The sequence below is a fragment of the Halichoeres trimaculatus genome, unplaced genomic scaffold, assembly GCF_033239565.1.
Source record: "Halichoeres trimaculatus isolate MK-OKI-2021-1 unplaced genomic scaffold, fHalTri1.1 fHalTri1_scaffold_3, whole genome shotgun sequence".
Classification (NCBI taxonomy): Eukaryota; Metazoa; Chordata; class Actinopteri; order Labriformes; family Labridae; genus Halichoeres; species Halichoeres trimaculatus.
The window spans coordinates 24,179,833-24,202,585 of record NW_027437181.1 but is presented as its reverse complement, the minus strand read 5'-3'; the positions used below and the strand labels follow the sequence as shown (position 1 = coordinate 24,202,585).

The 22,753-nt window shown below is 39.2% G+C and overlaps 1 protein-coding gene across 1 annotated transcript in view; it reads left to right on the top strand.

Annotated features, from left to right (window-relative positions):
* Positions 1-22,753, top strand: part of frmd5b (FERM domain containing 5b) — a 90,409-nt gene that overhangs the window by 57,890 nt on the left and 9,766 nt on the right. Inside the window, exons 2-8 of the mRNA XM_074666062.1 lie at positions 5,726-5,830; positions 7,988-8,030; positions 8,110-8,188; positions 11,486-11,583; positions 15,751-15,874; positions 21,372-21,459; positions 21,819-21,907. Coding sequence (XP_074522163.1) covers positions 5,726-5,830; positions 7,988-8,030; positions 8,110-8,188; positions 11,486-11,583; positions 15,751-15,874; positions 21,372-21,459; positions 21,819-21,907 — 626 coding nt within the window. The remainder of the gene's footprint in view (positions 1-5,725; positions 5,831-7,987; positions 8,031-8,109; positions 8,189-11,485; positions 11,584-15,750; positions 15,875-21,371; positions 21,460-21,818; positions 21,908-22,753) is intronic.

Here is a 22,753-nt window from a genome sequence, read left to right as displayed (position 1 = left end):
CTGCTCCTCCTCCCCAAGATTTTTCAGCAGCGGGGAGGGGAGGTGTGCAAGGGTATCTGCTCTGGTGGACCAATCAGGTCAGACTTGCTCCTGATTGGTCAAAAAAGGGAATCGATGACGTCAGCAAATCCCCAAAATCCAAACAGCTTGTTTTAGATCAGGATTTTACATTCACAAGCACTAATAAGTACAGGTTTTGTCATTAAATATCACATTTTGTGGGCTGGGAGGAAAGCCAAAGACCCACAAATTTAACGAAAAGACTTAATAAAGTGATTTTTGCACAATATGGGACCTTTAATATCAAAGGCTGTTAGAATGTCATGAAGAAAGACTGTAACCTAAATTACCAATTAGTTTCTTTATCAGCTCAATTTCTGACAGACCACAAAACAATTTCAACCACATGCTAACTACATTAGTTGTATTGTATCTAAGTCCATTTGGTTTTGTGTTTATGTGTCTGGTTTTCTTTCCTGAGAAGATTTGTACTATTATCAGGATGCAACAGGGAATTTTACTTCCCTCCACATAAACTATTGTACTTAACAAGGTGTTATTGCACTTTCTTAGGCTTTATACTGTTCCTCTGGTAGCCCGGTAGTAGCCCCATTTAACTTACACTTTTTTGTTTTTGTATCGGTGTTTTAGAAAACCTGTATTTTGGCCTTTGCCTGAAACACTTTGTTTCAGCTGATGTCAATCCACAAATGCCCATTGGCCAGCCCTCTTGAGGACTGTTGGGGCAGAGGTAGGGGCGGACCTTAGTGTTTTAGGCCTCAAATGAGCCATAAACCAGTTAGCAGACCCAATGACTTTATCATTTCAGATCTTGTGAAGATCTTGTGCTATTTTTAGAACTTCACAGACAGATTCAGAGATTTCTACAACATATGAATATGTAGTGGTTGTTGAAAACATGCCCATGTTAAAGACATGAAAAAAGCATAATCCCCTCTTAAAGACGTCCTGTCATCCTAATATGGAAAAATACACCATATAATGCCTTTGTATGTATGTGAGCTTTACAGCTTTTCAAACTATAGACAGTTTGTTCCCAGTGTAAACTAAGAAAGTTTGCATGAAATAGCCGTTTATCTCAATAGCAGGTTATTGTGTTTCCCTGATTCTCTGATGTTTTGGCAGTAAAAGGGTTTTAATCCTGGTATAGCATGAATCTAATTATTTCCTCTGCAGCAATAAAACCATAAGTGAGAAAACTGTGAAGGCAGCTATCTCTCCACTAAATCAACGGAGCACAAACTGCGTCAAAGATTGGCAGTTTATCTCTTCAAAAACAATAACACAGTGCTTTAGCCTGCACCTTGTAGTATTTCTTCCTCAACGTATCGCAGCTCTGCTCCGAGTTTATATCTCATAAGGATGTTGGAGAACACTTAACTTCAGATCAATAATGTTTCTGCCTCAGAGCTCGCCTTTGTGTCCCAAAGGAGCTCCGGTCAGCTCCCTGTAGTTCAGTGTGTCTCATCAGTATGCAACTCAACACCACATATACATTACAAGTGTTGGGTCAGCTCTATAGGCAAGACGGGCACTGCTGCTTTGTTCTCCAGCTGTTTAGTGAAGCGCGAAAAGGAGCGCTGAACAAAGTTGTAGTGTTTTTCGATCTTGTCTTTACAAACTGCTTCAGAGTGCAGAGTCAGGTAAATGAGCAGGAGAAAAGGATTACCTGCTCTCATTGTAATGCCTCTGTAAGACTGCAGATCTGAAGCTCTTTATTAAGTCATACAATTGAAAGCTGTTGTAACAGCTAATAAATCCATCATAGAAAATGTGTTTGCCTACGTTGTGCTGGTGCTGTGAAAGGAACTCCAGCCTGCAAGTTTTTCTTCAAGAATATTTCATGAATGGTTTTATTAATACATTCATCTGCTGCTCATTTATGTGTTAATGTGTTGAACTGAGACTAAGGACCAAGCCTCTCTGTTGTTGTTGTTTCATGGCTGCTTATTTAGACATGGATCATCAGTAACTCCTCACACTCCTGGGCACGGCATACACAAACCCAAACACACGCACACTGGGCGCACACAGAGAAGGAAGTAGGCAGTAACAACATGATTAATTTGGGAGGCTTTTTTGGGCACTGCTGTAGTTTACACTACAGTGCACAGCAGATGGAGGGAGTAGGAGGTGCAGGCTCTGAAAATGTTGTAGATCTGGAGGTTTCACAGGTGTACCACAGACATTTATTACAGAGGAAGAATGATTGTGTGCATGTGTGAGACGTGTGTGGTTCTATTTTTTGCTCCTGGGCTACTCAGCAGGCTTGTCTCTGTGAGTCAGGGTGAATGTCGTGACAGTGACATACAGACACACTGACAGAGGAGTTGGAGGGTCAGCCCAGTGCATCATGGGTAAGGTTTGGCAAGTGCACGGAATGACTGACACAAGTAGGCTTGATGGGTTCAGGTCCTTGTTGAAAAACAAAGCTGTCCTGTTTGGATGGTATATAAAGTCAATAGCCTGGCTTCCCCCTTTTAATTTATCTTCAGAGCATTTTTACAATATGTACACTTTGGATCTGTTGTTATGAAGTGAAATAGCTCGATACGGCCCAGGTCTAACACCATCAGTTTTTCTGCATTATTCCCCTCAAGTCTCAGAGAAAGTCGTCTGTATCAATTATTTTTTCAGCACATTAGGCACAGCCTGTACAAGGAGTTAATATTTAATGAGGTTTTTAATGAATTATTACCTACCTTATAGCTCAGTTTCACCTTAATGCAACAAAGCAATACCTATAATCTTAGTGGTGTTCTTGATCTAATATTGAGTTAAACAGAAGTCTTCAGTGAAGAAATTTACCAGTTTTCTTAAACAAAGATAGTCGAGACACAAAGTGGAACTTCACTACATCTCTCTCCTGTGAACTGTTTTCAACTCTCTGTGCTGTGGCCTCTCCACTGTGGACAGTGTCAGCTGGTCTTTGCTTGTTCTTTTACTACTTTTCTCCTTGGTCTGTTTTTTCAGTCTCTTTGTTTAGTTGTGTCCTCCTCTGCTCCTGTCCTCCTCTGTTCTTTACCTTTGAATTTCTCTGGCTGTGTGCGCAGTGTCCTCCAAAGGGTACATAGGATATTTTACAACATCCTTTGCCCCTAAAGGCAGAAACACTAAGGGCTTAGTACAGAAAGAGAATTCTGCTTGACTCACGCTGGCTGTATACCCAGAGGAGGAAAAACGAGATAGTAGTTATTATTAAGGTATAGGACGATGCATGAGCACAATTTAAACCTGTGAAGGGATGAAGCTACATCTTTATTAGACAATCGCTCTCTTTTTCTTAAAAAAAAAAAACTGCAGTTCCTCAAGTGATCATTTGAGACTAGCTTTGAAAAATGAGTACTATTCATTTATTTCCATTTTTACTCTAAGTTAGAAACGCAAACAGTCCTGGTTCAAAAACTGTTAATGATGCATAATTTATTCACACATTTTTCTTGTGCTGTGTGCATTAAGAAAACTTAAAGGCAAGGAGTTGTGCATTCATTTGGATGAGAAAATGCAGAGCTGGGTTGACTGACAGATGGGTGACAGGGTAACATTTTATACAGTCAATGGAGAGGGTTTGGGAGAAATGTCTGAGGAAGGGGAGCAAGATTGGTGCTGCCACTTTGAGGGCTGCAGCCTCTGTGCTCGATTTAATCACTAAGCTAAATCAGTGCCTCTACCTGAGTTTCTTTAAGCTTCACATATTTAACTTAACTTCGTATGGCAAGATTTTAAAAGCATTTTCAGGGCTTTTCATTCTCATGCCATGAGTAGGGTGTGGGAAAAAAAAAAAACATTTCCAATGTTTTTCCTGTAAAAATGAGACCACATTAGCATTGCTCGGAAACAAGTACCAAACAAGGGACACACAGTCATAAGAAGAGGAAGAAATTAAGCAGTTGAGAAAAAGAAAAACTTGGTTGTATCTGGTTAATAAATCAACATTTGTGACACGAGGACAGGGGTGGCCAACCAATCAGAGACCAAGAGCCACAAAAATTACCGTTGTACTACAAAGAGCCACATCACACACGTGGTCTTAGAGACACACTTCCTCTCACACATAAACGCAATGACATAAAATGAAAATAAATTCATTTCCAATTTTCAAAACAAGATTTGTTGTGTTTGTAAGACAAGTGCGTTTGAATTTGTACTTGAAGCCCTGTCAAATATAAATTTCTTTTTCTTTCCACAGAAGAGACAAAGTTCTATCTATCTATCTATCTATCTATCTATCTATCTATCTATCTATCTATCTATCTATCTATCTATCTATCTATCTATCTATCTATCTATCTATCTATCTATCTATGAGCACATGAGAGATTGAGAGGAGCACATGTAGAGAAAAGAAACTGAAACTTAAGTATCAATCTTGTCACCCAAGTATTGATCAATACTGATCCTAACGTTTGCAACAATTAATCAGTTTTATGAATGGATCAAAGAGCTGCACACCAAAAGGCAAAGAGCCACATGCGGCTCACAAGCCACAGGTTGGCCACCCCTGCACTATGAGGTTAACTTTCTTATCTCCTTAACATTGTGACTCTTGCTCAGTATAGCTTTGAGTAAGCTAGGCTAAGCTTCCTGTCCACTGCTGTATTTCATGTTTTCTACAAACATAAATGTTTGGTCTCAGTTTTCATGTCTCATATCTTAAACGATGGGAGATAAAACTAAAAAGATGGTGAATATAAACTTTTTCAGTGGGTTTTGAGGAGTCTGGCAGGGAGCTAGCTACATTGAAGGTGTCAGCTTGTGTTATTATTTTCCCCTATGCTTCCAGTATTATGATGGGGATTATATTTGATGGTTGTTATAACCAAGGTGTGTTTGGTCATTGTGTACTCAACTACAAAGAAACTGTTCTGCGTCATTGGCAGTGTTTTTTGGTACATTTTGATCACTGTGAACTGAGCTTCAATAACTTGCCCGTGTTTTGATGTGCGTCCCATGGAAGCCTCGTTGCCATGTGTTTTATTTTCTCAAGTTAGATTCAAATGAAGCCTTTATGAAAACAGGTTTTCATAAAGGCACTGTCACAGATGCAGCTCCAGCCATGCGTGCTTCTTATTGTGAGTTTTTAGGGCCTGATAGTCATTTCTTACAGTGTGTTTTGTTAGCTGAACAGCTACTTTTTGCCCAGTTCTGCCAGTAAACTTGCAAAACAACTACGAAGCCGTATCCTGGGTTGCTAAATGATTAAAGTCATAATATCTATCTCTATATGGACTGCATAAAAACAGCTTTCTTTCATTTTCTGCCCCCTACACCTTCCTTTCATGCCTCTCCAGGTCTTTTTCTGGAGCAGAAATTTCTGCAGAGCTTTCACAGGTGGCTGCTGTCTCTACATTAATATTTGATTGGCTTCGTATTTTTCTCTTACAGAAAGTGAAATATTTAAACTCTGTCCGGGAGCCATTTGGACTTCTTCAGGGCTGAATAAAAGGGATTGTCTTATTAGATAAAAAAATATATATATATTAGATTTGACGTATCTTTTTTGAAAAATTTCTTCCTCCTTCTAAAAATTGAGATGCTACTTTTTTACCAGAGCAGTTGACAGCTTTGATCTGAATGAGACTGAGTAAACATCAGCTGTAAAGGAGAAATAAGGCTGCAAAACATTTTTCTCTTTCTTTTTTCCCTGGATGTCTTTTTATTATAGGAACTCTGTCTGAATGTTGTTTTCTAATTTGTTTTTCAGAGGGATGCAAAGGGTCAGTACCTGTTTGACCTCATCTGTCATCACCTGAACCTGCTGGAGAAAGACTACTTTGGCATCAGATATGTTGACCCAGACAAGCAGAGGGTGAGCTTCACAGTGTTACACCATGATAATGATTTAATCGTTCATCTCTATGTGATTAATTTCCCCTTCTATTATTTTGTCGGTTCATTTCTTTCCTTCCTTTTTTTCTTTCTTGCTCTCTTGTTAATTAAGATGTTATAAAGTGAGACTTCAACTGCATAAAAGTAGCTTATAAAACTACTTTGCTCTTCTTGTTGTAGACTAAATTTCCCTCTTGAGTTTCTCTTACAATGAATAAACTTAACATGAAAGAGTAAAATCCATCAAACTTTTTGAAAGCAGTTTTTGTTCTTTGCCAAGTTGCAGAAAATCCTTCCTGTAAATTCCTAGGAGACTCAAATCTTGTGTTTTTTGTACATACAGTGTTGTATTTGGCTGGCCAGACTGTATATTTTTGAATGATAACCAAATGAAAACAGGAAAAAGGAAGCCACTCTGCAGTCTGCTTGTGATCTATACTTGGTCTTTTTTTTCACTTTAGGTTAACAGGTAAAGTCACTCAGGCAGCTGCCAACACTTATCAAATGTTAAAAGGTACCAATGGTAGGTGTTAGACTCACTTTTCCCTCTTTATAAATATTCAGGGAAGGTAGGGAGGCCTGTGGGTCAATTGTGGGGCTGACCACAAACTCTTCAAATACAAATTATAGAATCTACAATCATGGTACAGTTTTCAGGGCTTAAACAAAGTATTTTTAATCATTATTCACTTAAGGATGCTTTGAGGAGGATCTGTTTTAACTGGACTTCCTTGCCACCTTCTGGCCTGGAGTCTTATCACATTGTCATAAATTACTTTTAGCGAGGTGTGTGTTTTGGAATTAAATAGAGATCAGATCAAAACAAGTTTTCTTTGTTCAAAGCAACTTTTTACTGGTTACAACTGACTGAGGTAAGGTATTTATCAGTACAGTTACGTAGCCATACGGCTTGAAACGTGACATTAAGCAAACACTGTAGTAGCCGGCTATATGTAGCACTATCAGCAGCCCAGTGCTCCAATGTATCTGTAGGCTAGCATGACAAGTAAACACTGTCAGTTTGTGTATAGCTTAGTAGCCGTTTATATTTAGCGCAGCTGGCAGCCTGGTGCTCTAGGACATGTTCTTAATGTGTAATGTTAGTGAATCCTAGTTAGCTATGTCCTGCCAGTCATCTACCAGGCAGAGCTAACGTAACCTCACTCTTTATTTTATTGACAGACTCTCAAGTTTGAACAGACCACTGCAGAGTAACTGCTGACTGTGGGGGGGAATGAACATTATCACAAACAGTTTAGCCCCTGTGTTTTAGCCTTTAGCTTGTGTGCTATCACTCTCCCATTTATCTTTCTTCTGCTATTCTGTCCTTTTCCATCTCACACCATCACTACAAAATTAATGACAGGAATCTTTTTCAGTAGAAAAAAACAGATCTCTATCCTCACTTTTAAACTTCATCAGCCGGCGTGGTGTTGTCATGGAGACCTATATGTGGTGTAAATCAATCCAGTCCTGTTCGACCTAGTTGGGAAGCTAAGAAGTAGCAATTTAGAATAATCTGTAACCTGTAATATTGGTGCTGATAATCTCATTTTAAAGTGTGGATTACGATCAGGCATATATCTAGAAGGTAGACTTTTGCAAGCTCCCTCAGAAACTCCTCACAGCCACTTAAATCTTTTGACTGGATTACAAATATGTTTACCAATACTTAAAAATGCTACTCAATTTGCAGATTCTCTTAGCTTTTTATGTTGGTTATTGGCTAGCAGAATGATTTTAAGAAAATATGAATGCTAAGAAAGTTAATAATTAAAAGCTAACACAGCACCCTTGTGTTTTACAGTGTCTATATTGGGAGCACAGTACCCCACCATTGTCAGCATGTAATTGTTTCACTGATTAGAGCCAGTTTCCTCTTGTGATGCTAAGCACTCTCCTGATTATCTTCCAAACAGCTCTCTCTCATCTCCTCTCTGCATGGTGACACTGTTGGATTTGGTCTAAATAAACACAAGGAAAGAAGAAGGAAGTAATTCTGCTGTGCCTTCCAGCCATAGATAACAAGTCACCACGCTCAGCTGCTGAGCAATCAGACCTCAGATTGACAGTTCAGCAGCTGAAGATTCACAGTCTGAAGTGCACGTCTTCACTTGTGTTTCTGTCTCTTTCCCAGCATTGGTTGGAGTTTACAAAGTCAATTGCCAAACAAATGAAATGTAAGTATGCCTGTAAAAAACCTGTTTTTTGTAAAACTTCACAGTCCAAGCGTAATCACAAAGGTGTCTTCTTTACTAGCCCAGCCTCCGTTCACCATGTGTTTGCGTGTCAAGTTTTACCCACCTGACCCCGCTGCCCTGAGAGAAGAAATCACCAGGTAAGATTTCCAGAGGGCTTTGTGGGCTGTGAAAAGGAAGGGTAGGTTTTTGCCGTTCGTGATGCTTTTTCTCTACCACTCATACTGTTTTAAGAGTGAGAGACGCAGTATTTGTTCTTCAAATTAGCTCAAACTGTGTTCAGTACGAGCAAATTTTTCTAAATGCTAAAAGGAGTTATTTTGTAGCATGGCTAACATTAATGATAGCTGGGCTAACAATACAACACTGCAAGCTAAATGCACGAGTTGTGTCATTTTAAGTTAAAGTCTGCACTGTAAACCTGAATAAGTAGAGTTTACTTACAATGCTTGTAAACCGGTTACCTCAATAAAAAACAAGTAATGAAATAAGTTAATTTAACTCAACATCTTAAGTAGTTACGATTATTATGGAAAATCATTCTACTGAATGTCTTTAATCAAATAAACCTGATGCCTTTTTGTTACAAATTAAAATATCAAGTAATGTTAAAAAATGGTGCATATCACTGTAAAACACAAGTTGATCTTACTCTAAACTGAAAGATGTGATATCAAGAAATTTGCCTTATGAATTAAGTAAATGTAATAATAAAAAATTGAAGCAGATCTGAATTATGAGATTAAACAACATTTTTAAGTACAGCTGGGTCTCATATCCACAGTGTTCCCTCCTCACTCATGGTAACAAACGCTGTCACAACAAAAATCAGTGCTGATGTCATAACTTTAGTAACCGTGAGTGAGGGGGCAAGGCAGTAGATATGAAACCTTGCTGTACATTGAAATATTGTATTGTTGGTATTATGACTTGTGGTCTGTGCTCCATGGCACGGGGTCTTGTACCTACTGACTTTTGCAGTGTGTGCCTAATGGTTGAAATATTTATAAATGAAATGTTTGACTGGACTATCATGCTATTTTAGCCAATCTTGAAATTAAGTGCAAAAATATATATTTATTTATTTTTGACACACACAGTCCACACCACATATAGCATGGACAGCTGGTCCATGCTGTGAAGCACAGACAAACAGTCCCTATGATGTGGACCACAGAGAACCTGTCCCACTGCTGAACGCATAGAAGTACAACAGGGCCTCATATCAACTGCGTCCCCTCTTCACTCATGGTTCCAAAACACAGTCACAAACTAATGATTTTAAGTTGTGCTTACTTAAACAGTGACAAAAGTTAAATCTACTCAGAAATCATCAATTTTCAACACTGAAAACTCAAAAATTTGAGTAAATTGAACTTACTAACAAATTTGATTTGTTTTCATAGCTTAATCCAATGGAGTAATTTGAACTTCAGGGTTTACAGTCTGTGCAGTAGGGATCATGTTATTGAGATCACCAGTAAACAACAAGGATTTTACAACCTAGAGCCAAAAGATTCCTGTGTTATTTTCAAGCAAACACTCTAGATCTCAAAAGTTCATTGACTGTTGTTTTTAACTTCACCATTGATCATTTATTCTCCCTAGTGCAGCAAACACACATGGCGCTACAGGTGCTGCATTTGTCAATGAAACTTAAATTTCAGGAAGGTTTTAAACACCTAAGGTAATCTTTCTGTGGTCTTCTTCCGGGTTTGTCAGACCCGACACTTAGTCATGTGGGTGGTAATGCAGAGAAAGTGATGTCATGATGGAGGTTATGAGCACAGTTTAAAAATGCTGATGTAGTTGGCCACAGCACCGCAGCATTTTTATTGAACCGTCAGGGATGTCTCCATCATCCGCCTTTCTATTAGCTCCCCTGTCTCGTAATATCAAATCTTAGATCTCACTGTTACTTTTTTATGCCCCTGCAGATGGCTTTTATATAATTGAAAAGTGAAGGAGAGCACTGCAGATTAGCAGAGATTTTACCAAATAGTTATAGTTTTTTATGAACTGAGAGTCAGTAACCATCCCTCCCTTTCTCAGTTAAACTGGGAAATTGAATAGTTTTATGATTTATTTGATGAGAGGGAGTTTAAAGTCTGACTATCTTTCACTTCTCCTTCATTATCATACATAAACACTGTATTCACTTTTTGTCACAGGTTTAGTTTCATCATTATAATGAACAGTGTGTCAATGTGCAGGAGGGTTTAACTCATCGTGGAGCCCTTCACCATTACTGCACTGTGTGTGGCATCCTTGACAGCTGAACAAACTGCAGTGAGGAGAAAGCCAGAGTGCTCCTGAGCACACAGATCCCTGTAAATCACATCTCTCGACTGGTTGCCACGCAGTGAAATCTCTTATTCTTCATCCAGCTCGTCTTGATGGAGCAGAGCGCCGGCGAGACAGAGCTCCTCCATCCATCCATCCTCTGCCATCTGTTCACTGCTGAAGCATTCACAGACACACAAATACAAGTTCAATAAGCAAAAAACATGAAAGGTAGCAACATTATGCAGAGTTTTTATGTTCAGTTTTTACACTACAGACTTGGTGGTTACAGGAGCATCTTGTCGAATTAAAAGGGGCAAAATCCCCCAAACTCCTCTCACGCACTTTCAGAGCAACGCTCTAGTTCTGCTTTACTATTTATTGCTTTGCTGCTTGGAGAGAAGCCGAATCACAGGCGTTTGAAATGAATGCTGGGCGGCAAATTGACACATGAGTTATCTCTGGATATTGTGGATGAGAGCAGAAATTGAGTTGCTCCCAGTGGACTTCAGTGTGAACCAGCGGCCATATTTTTACTCCTCGTCAACCCTCAGAATTATTATGCTTTTGCTCCAGTTCTGCTTTGAGGCAAGCTCGTGTAGAAAATGAACTCAGCTGTTAAAGGTTTGTGAAAGTTAAATGAAGTAATTTTATCATTGTTTTCTTACAATTTACGGTTTTAATTCCCAGATACCAGACCCCAGGAAGCATAGTTCTTCATATCAATGGGAAGCCGTAATAAAAAAGAAAGAAAAAAGCTGAATTTTATCTGTAAAGCTCACACATATACTGCCACATTGTATTATCTGTATGTTTACATTCTCATTGTTGAGCGCACTAACATTCATTGCCATTTTATCACAGCAGAGCCAGTAGTTTGGATCTTCAATGCATGGTCAGAAGCCTATGTCCCAAAGAAAGTTAGGGTTTCTCTGACCACTGTTTGCTGGTACAACCTCCAGAGCCCCATGTCCAAGTGTTGGAAGTGAAACATAAGCACCAGAGGAACTTCTTCAGCCTTCTTTTCAATCTCTTGGGAACACATGGGAACACAAGGGTTACATGTCATTTACACCCCTTTCTATGTTTGAATGTGGACATTTATTCTTGTGAAACAATGTCCCAAATCAGTTACTTTGTGTTCTGCTCCACAGATATCTCGTCTTCCTGCAGGTGAAGAGGGATCTCTACCACGGTCGACTCCTGTGTAAGACATCTGATGCTGCTCTTCTGGCTGCCTACATCTTACAAGGTATGACGTAACACAAAGTTTCCTCTATAAATAAAACAGCTGAACTGTCTCTGTGTCAGGATACCGCTGATTGTGCAGTCTTTATCAGATATTCATCGTGTCCTTTAACAATCACACTAAATTATAGTTTTTATTTGTTTACCTTTTTTAGTACTTTTTTATTTCTGTTTCTCTCTTTTTTTAAGTCATCCAAATTATTTCACGTCTGGTTTTCTTGGTCTCAGTTCATGATGTTTGATTCTCTTGTTGCTTTGGTTCAACAGCTGTCTGGGTTAATCAGATTGGCTGATTTTTCCTAGTAATAACAACAAAGTTGGTATTATCATTACTTTATCTCACACATACACTGCCTGGCCAAACAAAAAGTCACCACCAAAAAAAAAGATCACTCACTTTGATATTTCATTGGACCGCCTTTAGCTTTGATTATGGCACACATTTGCTGTGACATTGTTTCTATAAGCTTCTGCTATGTCACAAGATTTATCTCCATCCAGTTTTGCATTCATTTTTTACCAAGATCTTGCATTGATGATAGTAGAGTCTAACCAATATCAGTCAGCAATCAGTGAGGACAACCGGAAAAAAAAAAGGCTTCAAATGTTAACCTTGCAGAGCAGATGGACCTGCCTGATTCAGTTTCTGGAATCCTGCAGATCCATCTGGCCAGGCTCCATTGACAAACAAATTCACACGGCTGAATTCTAACCGACCCAATCAGGGAAAAGAGGTAGGAGCTGCGGGAGCAGGAAAAGTGACGAGTAGACGTGACGTCAGCAGACTTTTGTACTTGTCGGCATTACTTTGATTCTTAAGTTAACAAAAAAGGCAGCAACCGCCCGACGCCATTATCACAGCTGTTTCTTGTGTTCCTGTAGTTGCTCTTCAATTGTCTCAGCAGCAGCGCACATAAGCTACATCAAACCGTGGCTTGATGTGGATTGGTCTGTGGTGAGTGTGTCAATCAGAACGGTCATCCAATCACCAGCTGCGGACTTTTTTGAAGGTCCTGTCTCTGAAGGCAAATCCCAAGAGCTGCTACCCAGATGGACGAGTGAAACATTTCCACGGTGGATATATGAGACTGTCCGTCTGGAATTTCAGGTTATAAAGATTGTTCTCTGGAGCAATGGAAGAAGGTCATGTGGTCTGATGAGTCCAGATTTACCCTGCTCCAGAGTGATGGCACATTAGGGTAAGAAGAGAGGCAGATGAAGTGATCACCCATCATGCCTAGTGCCTACTGTCTCAGTCTGTGGGGGCAGTGCTATGATCTGGGGTTGCTGCAGTTGCTCAGGTCTAGGTTCAGCAACAGTCTGAGCTCAAAGAATGAGGTCAGCTGACTACCTGAAGATACTGAATGACCAGGTTATTCCATCAATGGATGTTTTCTTCCCTGATGGCACGGCCATATTCCAAGATAACAATGCCAGGATTCATCAGGCTCAGATTGTAAAAGAGTGGTTCAGGGAGCATGAGACATCATTTTTGACACATGGATTGGCCACCACAGAGTCCAGACCTTAACCCCACTGAGAATTTTTGGGATGTACTGGAGAAGGCTTTGTGCAGCGGTAGTGAAAAATTAATGCAACACTGGGTGGGAATAAATCTTGTGACATTGCAGAAGCTTGTTGAAAAAATGCCATACCTTTTTTTTAGTGGCAACTTTTTTTGGCCTGGCAGTGTGTTTTTTGGCTCTTGAATACATCATTTAGATTTCAAGTGAATTCCCCCAGTGTTTGTGTCTCTAAACTCCAGACTACATCTGTTAAAGACTTCTTGTAATCCCTTTCACAGAGCTATGTGTACTCCATACAACTTTTACAGTATTCACATTAAGTTAAGCCTCTGTAAACGCTGTGTGAATTCTGTATGACTTTAGCATGTTGGCAAACACTAAACACCTGTGTGTCAGACATAAATGTGACTGTGTGAGTGAGTGTGTGAAAGCAGTGTGTTTTCAGGAGGCTTTTCTTTTTCTTGATGGAGTCAGCATTGAAAAATGCTTTGTCTTGTTCTTAAAATGTCTATTGTTAAAATATAAAGAGTTTTTGAGGCTCATGTAATTAACCTTTACAACAGAATGGATTTAATGACGTTTTTGGTACGTTTCATGTCATGCTGATCAACATGCAGAGAGGCGAGATGAATTAAGAAACTGTTTTCCTGTCACACATGTACTGACCAGTTGTTCTGACAGTATTTACTCAAACAATCCTGTTTTCTAAAGGGTCTGTCAATGTTTCACTAACAGTCTTTGCAAACCTCTCTGAGCAGGGCAACATTTTTTTGATCTATTATAAACAGTTTAATGAAAACTAAATAGTGGATAACTGACGCCTCATTTTTTAACAGTATAGTACATGACACTGAGCTGCATTACCATTAGACTGCGTGTGAGAAGGGGTAAATGATGAAAAGGGCCTCCAATGGGCACAAGTCCAACACACTCTATGAGCGCAGTCCATTTATTCTTTGATAACCACAATAGGAAGAAGGCAGTTTACTGACTGGGGAAATGGGGTATTAACTTAGTGGGTAAATGAGCATTTAGGTCTTTTGATGGACGTCAGTCTCCTATTATTTGGTTTTCAGTTTCCAACTCTTTTGAAATTTCTCTTCTGTGAAGCCATTTTCCCTCCCTGTGGCTGATATGTTTCTAACTTAAACCTACAGCAGGTTGTCCATTATTTGGAAGATTGGTAGAGCATCTTAACATCAGTGTGCTGCAAGCTGCTGCTTTTATAAGTGTTTACAAAATGTGTGAGTGAATGTTGACATGTAGTGTGAAATGCTATTTGTGACAAAAAACAAGACAAGCTCTTTACAGGAGCAGCTTGTCTAATAAGCTCTCTACGGTGTCGGCAGCATGTCAGAGTTGTCAAACAATAACCTGCACTGCACATACAAACCGTAAAGTTAACACCCACTTAATAAGCACACTCTAACACTGACAGCAGGCCATGAAATGTAAATCTGTACTGTGTGCTACACACAGATACATTTTGGATTACCTGACATATTTTTTAGTAACAGCAGTAATGGCTGTCTGAGCAGTCTTGCGCTCCCCGGAGAGCAGACAAGCACCTGAACTACCCACGTGTCTCCTCCACCACCAGCCGTAATCTGATGTCAGGAGTGAAAACTGCTACAGCCGTGCACAGAAAACTAACTCACCTTGCAGATGTGTATGAACGCAGAGGTACTAACTGTCAGAGTGACTGAAAATATTTTAATCTTTTTGCTTTTTTGGTGCATCAGACAAGCTTAATTTTTTAGATTTTACTGCCTCAGCGTGACCATGTGTTTGGCTCTCATTACCTGTAGAAGTGTTGCTCCTAGAATCAAACTATGCTCAAATAAATCCTCTTTAGCTGGATTATAAGTTTTCTAAGTTGTGTTTATTTATGTGAAGTTCAGACACTCCTGTTAGAGCTCCTCTTTTATAAAAGTGAACCCTTATAGTGTATTAACCAAGAGTGCACTGATCACAATTTTCTGGCCGTTCATCGATCTTTAAAAAGCCTGACCTGCCAATACCGATTTTTATTTTTCATTATTTATAACTGACAGCATATACCTCCAATGTTCCAATCTTATTGTATTAAAAATAATTTAACAATACCCGCAAAACAATAAAATATTTATGTTTTAACTTAAACAACCAATAAAGTGTCCTGAGTTTTAGGTCTCAGAGCAAAAAGCACCTATCACCGATCCCTGATCACCGATCCCCCAAATTTAAGAAAATCAGCACCTGATCGATCGGTGCATGTCTAGCATTAATGTGACATTTCTATGTAGGCTAAACTTCTGGGGTTGAAACCTTGACTTCTTAGCTACTTAAACTTTTGATATTCTGCAAATACGGGGTCTTTTTTAGGTGGGTCAGTGCTGAGTCACTGTCTTGGGACTCATAAGCTGAAGAAACCACCCTGCTTAGATCACAACAGCAACATGTGAAAGTTCAAACAACAAAACATCTTTAATGTGGTTGTAAAATAATCAGTCATTATTCACTTTAGAAGTTTGTGGTTCACTGACAAAGATTCCTCAAAGGTGTTAGAAAGGGAGTGAATTTTTGTAAGCATGCAGGTTAATCTAAGAGTCATGTTCAAATTTCGTTAACCTCTCTCTTGTTTCTCCCTGTCTTTTTTTGTCCAGCTGAAATTGGTGACTATGACCCTGGGAAACACCCTGAGGGCTACAGCTCCAAGTTCCAGTTCTTCCCTAAACACTCAGAGAAGCTGGAGCGGCGGATTGCTGAGATCCACAAGACTGAGCTGATGTAAGGTGACACCTGTTCACGTCCCTCTGTGCCTGCTCCACAGCAGCTACAGAGCAGAAACGCCTGATTGATAGTCCTCCACCCTGAACGCTTGAGTAGCATCTTAAACTCATGGAGTACACATTGGGAACAGTATGAATGATGGGTTTAAACCTACATATAGCAACCGACACCAGCACTTCATCTCAGAGAAACACAATAAAATATGGTTGGTTGGACTTATTTTAAAGAAAAAAAAAGAGTTTTAAAGCATACTAGATTACCACCAGATCATTCAGAAACATACCTGCGAGAAATAATCTGATAACATGCACAATGAGATATGGATGTGACTTTTCAAACCGTTTTCATGTGCTGAGTTTTAAATCATGCTGAGTCACTTCACATCAGGTGTGAGTTTTTTCTTTTACTGCTTCTGTTAGACAGCCTCCATGAACTTTCAAGGCTGAATTTTTCACATTCAAGTTCAGTCAAAGGCTGTGATTCACTGGAAAAACTCAAAACTAAGTATTTTTTTTTTCTCATTCTGAATGACATAAACCTTCTCAAATTTAACATGAGTCACATGAAAGTTAGTCACAAAAATGTACTTTTAAAGTGTCTTGTGGGGCAGACGTGGACCCTGAGTGCAGAGAATGTGCTGCTGACTAAAACTAGTTTTACATCTTCACAGTCATGGTAACACTTTACTCAAGAGGTCCGCAAATTTCATTGCACTTAGGTAATAATCAGACAAAGTTTTTTTTTATTTCTTCAAAATTACCCAAAAAAATTCATGGGAATTTGGTGAAAATCAGCACATAACTTTTGGCCTACTTCAATCCAGCTCTTGGTGAATATCACATCTGAAGCCTTCAGTTGTATCATGTAAAACATTATAGGCCTTAATCATAAAGGTTTATCATTTTGCATGTGATCTCAATTATGCATATCAGCAAACTGGGTACTAAAGAATTTGGTGAAATTAAAAAAAAAAATAGCTAACTATCAATTGCTTATTGGGAAATTGAATTATTCACTGAACATTTCAAAGGTAATTATCAGAGGAAACAATGAACCTAACTTCTGTTTTCATGAACTAAGCAGCTATTTGTCACCTGCGTCTCTGGAAATAGCAGAAACGTTGGGATACTTCTAAAAACATTTTGTGGTGGGTTGTGATTTAATTTCAAATAAATTATTTGCTAATCGTCACCTTCTTACCTTGCAATTTGGAGTAAATTTCAAAGAAACTGGAAAAAACAAACAGTAACCTACCAAGTGTGACTGGCGACAATAAATTTAGACATTATTTGAAAGAAGTAATGTGCTAATTTCAAAGAAATTAGAAAACACTTTGTCTAATTATTTCCTAAGTGTGATGATAATTGTGGACCTCTAAAGTTAGGTGTTACCTCAGTCACTTATTAGGTTTACAAAGTGATGAACAAACAAACAAGGCACAGTGTCAACTATGGGCCAAAAAGGAAAAGGAATCACTTCAAAAAGGAAACAAACTGCTGTTGTTTTTTTGTTTACATTTTAGCACCAGTGACCACACAGGCGTCTTTATGTGGTAATGTATATCACAGAGTGAGCTCACTCTGATCGTGAAGCTCCTCTTTGAGAGATCAGTGACCATCATGAAGCTGGGGATGAACAGTCTCTGTGTTCAGCTTTGTCAGACTGATATAATGTAACGTAAATGTTTTTTTAAGGAGAAGTAAAAACTGCGAGGGTTGAATGCTCTTGTGTATATTTGTTCCTTGCGCTCTCCAAGGTGCTGATCCTTCCTTTTTCCATTTCTTTCTTTTTTCTCCTATTTACTCTGTGATTATGCTGCTTTCACCCTGTTTAATGAATGTTCTAAAACCACCTAGTTGTTTTTATTATTGTGGAGTATTTTCCTTCCCAACTGGAGACAAGAAGCAGCAGTGAAAACAAATACTGTTTGCAAATAAAAAAAATAAATGAAAGTTTAAAAACAAAAATCAACTTTGAAAAACATTTTGAACAGAGAGCAGACAAATGTCTGTGCTCCGTGATAGTTTGTGTATTATTAAAGTTTCTTGTATTTTTATTGAAGAAAATGCATCCTTGATGTGCTTCTGAGATTGAAAAGTGGAACATGACGGTCTGTTGTGCAGTCTTGAACAGGGTGCTAGGACTCTGGTGGTCCTGGTGTTTAAGAGATTAGATCTTGGTGATTAAAGTAGCTGTTGATGGCAGTTGTAGTCGTCTTAATCCAATACTTCCAGTGTTAGTCTGGCTTCATAGGGAGCCCTGAGCAGTGTGGGCCTTTGTGAAGGCTGCACCGTCTGCCCCCATGGTCCCTCCATTTGTAAGTAAGAGTTGAATTTGTTGAAATAAGAAAAATGTTTTAATTACTTAAACTCAAAAAGACATTTTTAATCAAAAAACACAAAAACAACTTGTTCAGTTTTTTGTTTTTGCAGTGTTGTAAAACATCCCTGACAACTGAACGCAGCAGTCTCCAGTATTTGGCCAGCAGGGTGCTCCCCACAGTGCATCAGATTTACAAAGCTCTGCCTCAGGCAAAGTTCTTTGGCAGTCATTACTGCTCTGGTGAATTTGGGTTCATTTCTAAACTCCAAGAGTCTTGGCTCTGTTTACTTAATTTGTTTTGTAATTTTTATTTTCTTTCTTTTTTCTATTGTGGACATTTTGCAAGTTTGTGTTCTGCTTCAGCTCAGTGAAAATTAAGCTTCAAGAATCAATCAATCAATCCTCATTTATACAAAACACAGAAAATATCTTAAGACACTTAACAAAAAAAAAATATATAACAAAAATCAACAACATAGAATGGAAAGGAAAAACTTCTTAATAGGCAGAAACCTTGAGCAGAACAAGACTCGTGTTAGAGCGACATCTACTTAAACTGTGTTGGGGTTAGAGTCTGATCACCTAACAGTAAAAAGTCCTCACTCTGTTCTCCTCACAGTATAAGGGCTTTTTTCCCCGTGCCTGGGCCAGGTTTTTACGCTTCAGAAGACTTGTTGGAAGAGTTTGCTGTATAATCAGCACAAGCTTTTCTTCCTGGTAGTAAATTCTTAAGATAAGTGGTGTCAGCAGACCACTTTTGGAAGGTATACCTCTAGGATTGTGGTTATTTTATACTCCCTATAGTGCAGTATCAGTATTTTGTCTTTGAGCTGATAAGAAGTAAGGTTTGGTTTGTTACCCTAGCTCTCCTGCTGCTAATGATTCCCCATGTACTTGTTAGGTCAGGGTACAACAGCCAGTATACTGACAGAGATAAGGAGAACGAGTTCATGCTAACTTCAGGGTGCAGAGGTGCAAACCCATTTATCATGATATTAAGTTTTACCTGTGCTCATACAGACCTGATCAAAATCTTAAGACCAGTTGAAAAATTGCTAGAATTTACCTTTTGCACATTTGGATCTTAATGAGGTTTTAAGTAGAGCTACAATATGCAAAAGCAAGAAGGGGGAGTGTGACAAAAAGCCCTTTGAAAAAGTAATTCATTGAAAACAACAAGTAAACTGAAATAGGCTGATCAAAAGTTTGAGACCATTGCTCAAAAAATTACAAAAACTCTCCAAACCAGAACTAAAGTTTTTCTCAGCAGGACTCAGTAACGAGTAGCTCCACCATTCTTGTTAATCACTTCAAAAATTTGTTTGGGCATGCTTGAGTGTGTTTCCTGGAAGCTTTTGGGAACATTGCTCCAAGTGGTGAAGATAGCTTCATGAAGGGCATCAGCTGTCTGGAACTGATGGCCATTTTTATAAACTTCCCTTGCCATCCATCCCCAAATGTTCTCTACTGGATTTAAATCAGGGGAACACACAGGATGGTCTAAAGAGTGAGGTTATTCTCCCTGAAGAAGTCCTTCATCAAGCCAGCATTGCGACCTGCAGCGTTGTCCAGTTAAAAAAAACAGCTGTTCCCACACAGACCAGGGCCCTCAGTCATGAAGGACGCCTGCTGCAACATCTGCACGTAACCAGCTTGTTTGACCACCCTGCACCACCTGAAGCTCCAGTGTTCACTGAATGAAAAAGCCCCAGATCATGATGGACCCCCCTCCACTGTGCCGGGTAGAAAACATCTCAGGTGGGAACTCCTCGTCATACCTGTAATGTTGGAAGCCATCTTGACTGTCAAGGATAAATTTTTTCATCAGAGAATAAAATGTTTTTCCACCTTTCAATGTCCCATGTTTGATGATCCGTGGAAAAGTCTAAACGGGCAGTTTTGTGGCGTTGGAGGAGACGAGATCTTTGAGTTAGTTTTTTGTTTTTGAGACCCTTTTCCCACAGATGCCATCTAATGGTTATTGCGCTGCAGTCGGCTCCAGTAAGGGCCTGAATTTGGGTGGAGGACCGCCCTGTGTCTTGACAGACAGTCAATTGGATCCTCCGGCTCAGTGCAGGTGTAATTTTTTGGGGTCTACCACTTGACATTTTTGTTCCATAATGCTCATGATCTTTCAAAGAATTTAAAATGACTCTTACTTTGTCCAACCTCAGCGGCAATGGCACGCTGCAAGAGGCTTATGCAGCTTGACGACCCGACCACAATCAAGAAGAGACAGCTTCTTAGCTTTAGCCATCAGGAGGGCATGACCGTGTGAATGCCTGAATGGAAATGAAAATTTTGAGGAGATTTTGGCTTTGGATTTTGGTCTTAAACTTTTCATCAGGTGATAACCTATTTCAGTTTTTTTATTTTAATTGCGAGTTCCAAATGTTTTTTGTCACACCCCCTTCTTGCTTTTACATATTGCAGCTCTACTTGAAACCTCATTAAGTTCCAAAAGTGCAAAATGTATATTCTAGCAATTTTTCAACTGGTCTTAAGATTTTGATCAGGTCTATAGATCTGAGGTCATTATATATACACACACACAAACAAACACACACACACACTGGCTATAGATTTGATCCTACAGTGCCCCCTATCGCCCATTTCCACCATATGCTGACAGCAGCTTTGAGCATTTCCTGCATCTTGTAAAGCAGAAACTATGGAGTTAGATAAGATAAGAGTGTGATAAAGAGATAATGGAAGGTAATCACAGGTCTGTCTTTAAAGCCCGAGTGTCAGAGCCATTAGACTGTACAGTCAATAGAGATTTATGAAACATTAGAGCAACCGTAGCTTCTTTCAGTCGACTCACAAGCTCAAGAACGAATCATCCAGGTCACTGTAAACAAGTCTGTTTTTGCTTCATTCTGAGAATATTTGCGTATCAAATGAAGAAAAGTTGCTCAGTTCTAGCTCTGAGTAAAAAACTCTCTGCTGGTCACTTAATATCCTGTTTACAGAAACTAACAGATGGGCTGGATTTGTTCAGTCCATTCTGCAATTCCTCCTTTGGACGTCCTAATCAACAAGCCATATGCTCCATGCCTGTGATATCAAGAGTTTATGCCCAAAATAGTGATTTCACACTAAAAAGTGTTTGGAGTTGACAGATGGTCAAGACAGAAGCCAGGAAAACTTACATCTTGTTTTTTCCCTCCAGAGGTCAGACTCCGGAAATGTCAGAGCTCAACTTCCTCCAGAAGGCTCAGATGCTGGAGACGTACGGAGTGGATCCTCATCCATGCAAGGTGGTCAAAACAAAACAAAACTGCTCTGTGATTATTTATTTTTTTGTTTTTGAGCAGGGATCTCAAACTCGTGCCATGGAGGGCCAAGAAGCTGCAGGTTTTCTTTCCAACCAAAAACTCCACCAGCTGATTTCACTGATTAGTCCCTGCTCTCTGCTTAAGGGTGAGGTAATCAGTGAAATCAGCTGGTGGAGTTTTTGGTTGGAAAGAAAACCTGCAGCCTCTTGGCCCTCCATGGCACGAGTCTGAGATCCCTGTTTTTGAGTAAATGTGTGTTGAATTCTGAAGTTAAAGTAAAAGAAAAGACATGAAATTTAGATTGTTCACTAACAAAGTCCATGGCTGTGTTTGCCCATAAGGATGTGTCTGGGAACCCAGCGTTTCTGGCTTTCACTCCGTTTGGATTCACTGTGCTGCAGGGAAACAGGAGGGTCCATTTCCTTAAATGGTGAGTACAGATGAACTGGTCAAACCTCAAAGAAAGTTATTAACAGAATCAACAAAACTGTCTGTCTTTACATAAGTGAGAAAGACTTTTTAGTTGTTTATGTTTCAAATAACCTAAATAAACTATTTGATTGAAAAACATACTTTAAACTTGCAGTGGATAGAAAAACTTCATGAATATGCATTATTCCCTAGTTAGGAGCTTGCATGCAGTAAAATATTTCATTCTTAACAAACTACTGAAGTATTATTTCCTACACTTCAAACTTTATAAGAACTTTGTCTGACTCTTTTCCTCTCAACACAGTTCATTAGAGCACATCGCTGAATAGAAATTAAGAAACTTTCAAATGTTTCCAGAAAAGGTCTGAGGCACTGCTGTGACTCCACACTAGAGCACTGCTTTTCAAACATTTGTTCAATGTTTTCTAGATTTAGCTTTTTCATCCCACTGAGACCATCTGAATAATTCAGTTCATCCTTTTGAATACAAATACCTGTAAAAACAACAACACACTTTGCATTTTTATACGATTAAAAATCAGATTTGAATGAACATGAAAGATGCAGTTGTAACAAATTTAACTTGAGGGAATAAATATTAATATGTGAGTGAGGTTTGTGTGTGAGTGAACAGAAACAAAGTGAAACCACATGAGAGGATGTTCGTGACCTTTTCCAGACAGCTGAGTCAACCAGCTGCAGCGCTGCACGCTCACAGACTCTGGCTTGTTTGTTTAGAGTTGTGTTCTCATTGAAAACGTTTTGCAGCTTATGTGTTTCTCAGACTGGAATCATTGTGTCTACACTCTCCAGCACAGAAATGAAACTCTGTTGCAGTCATTAA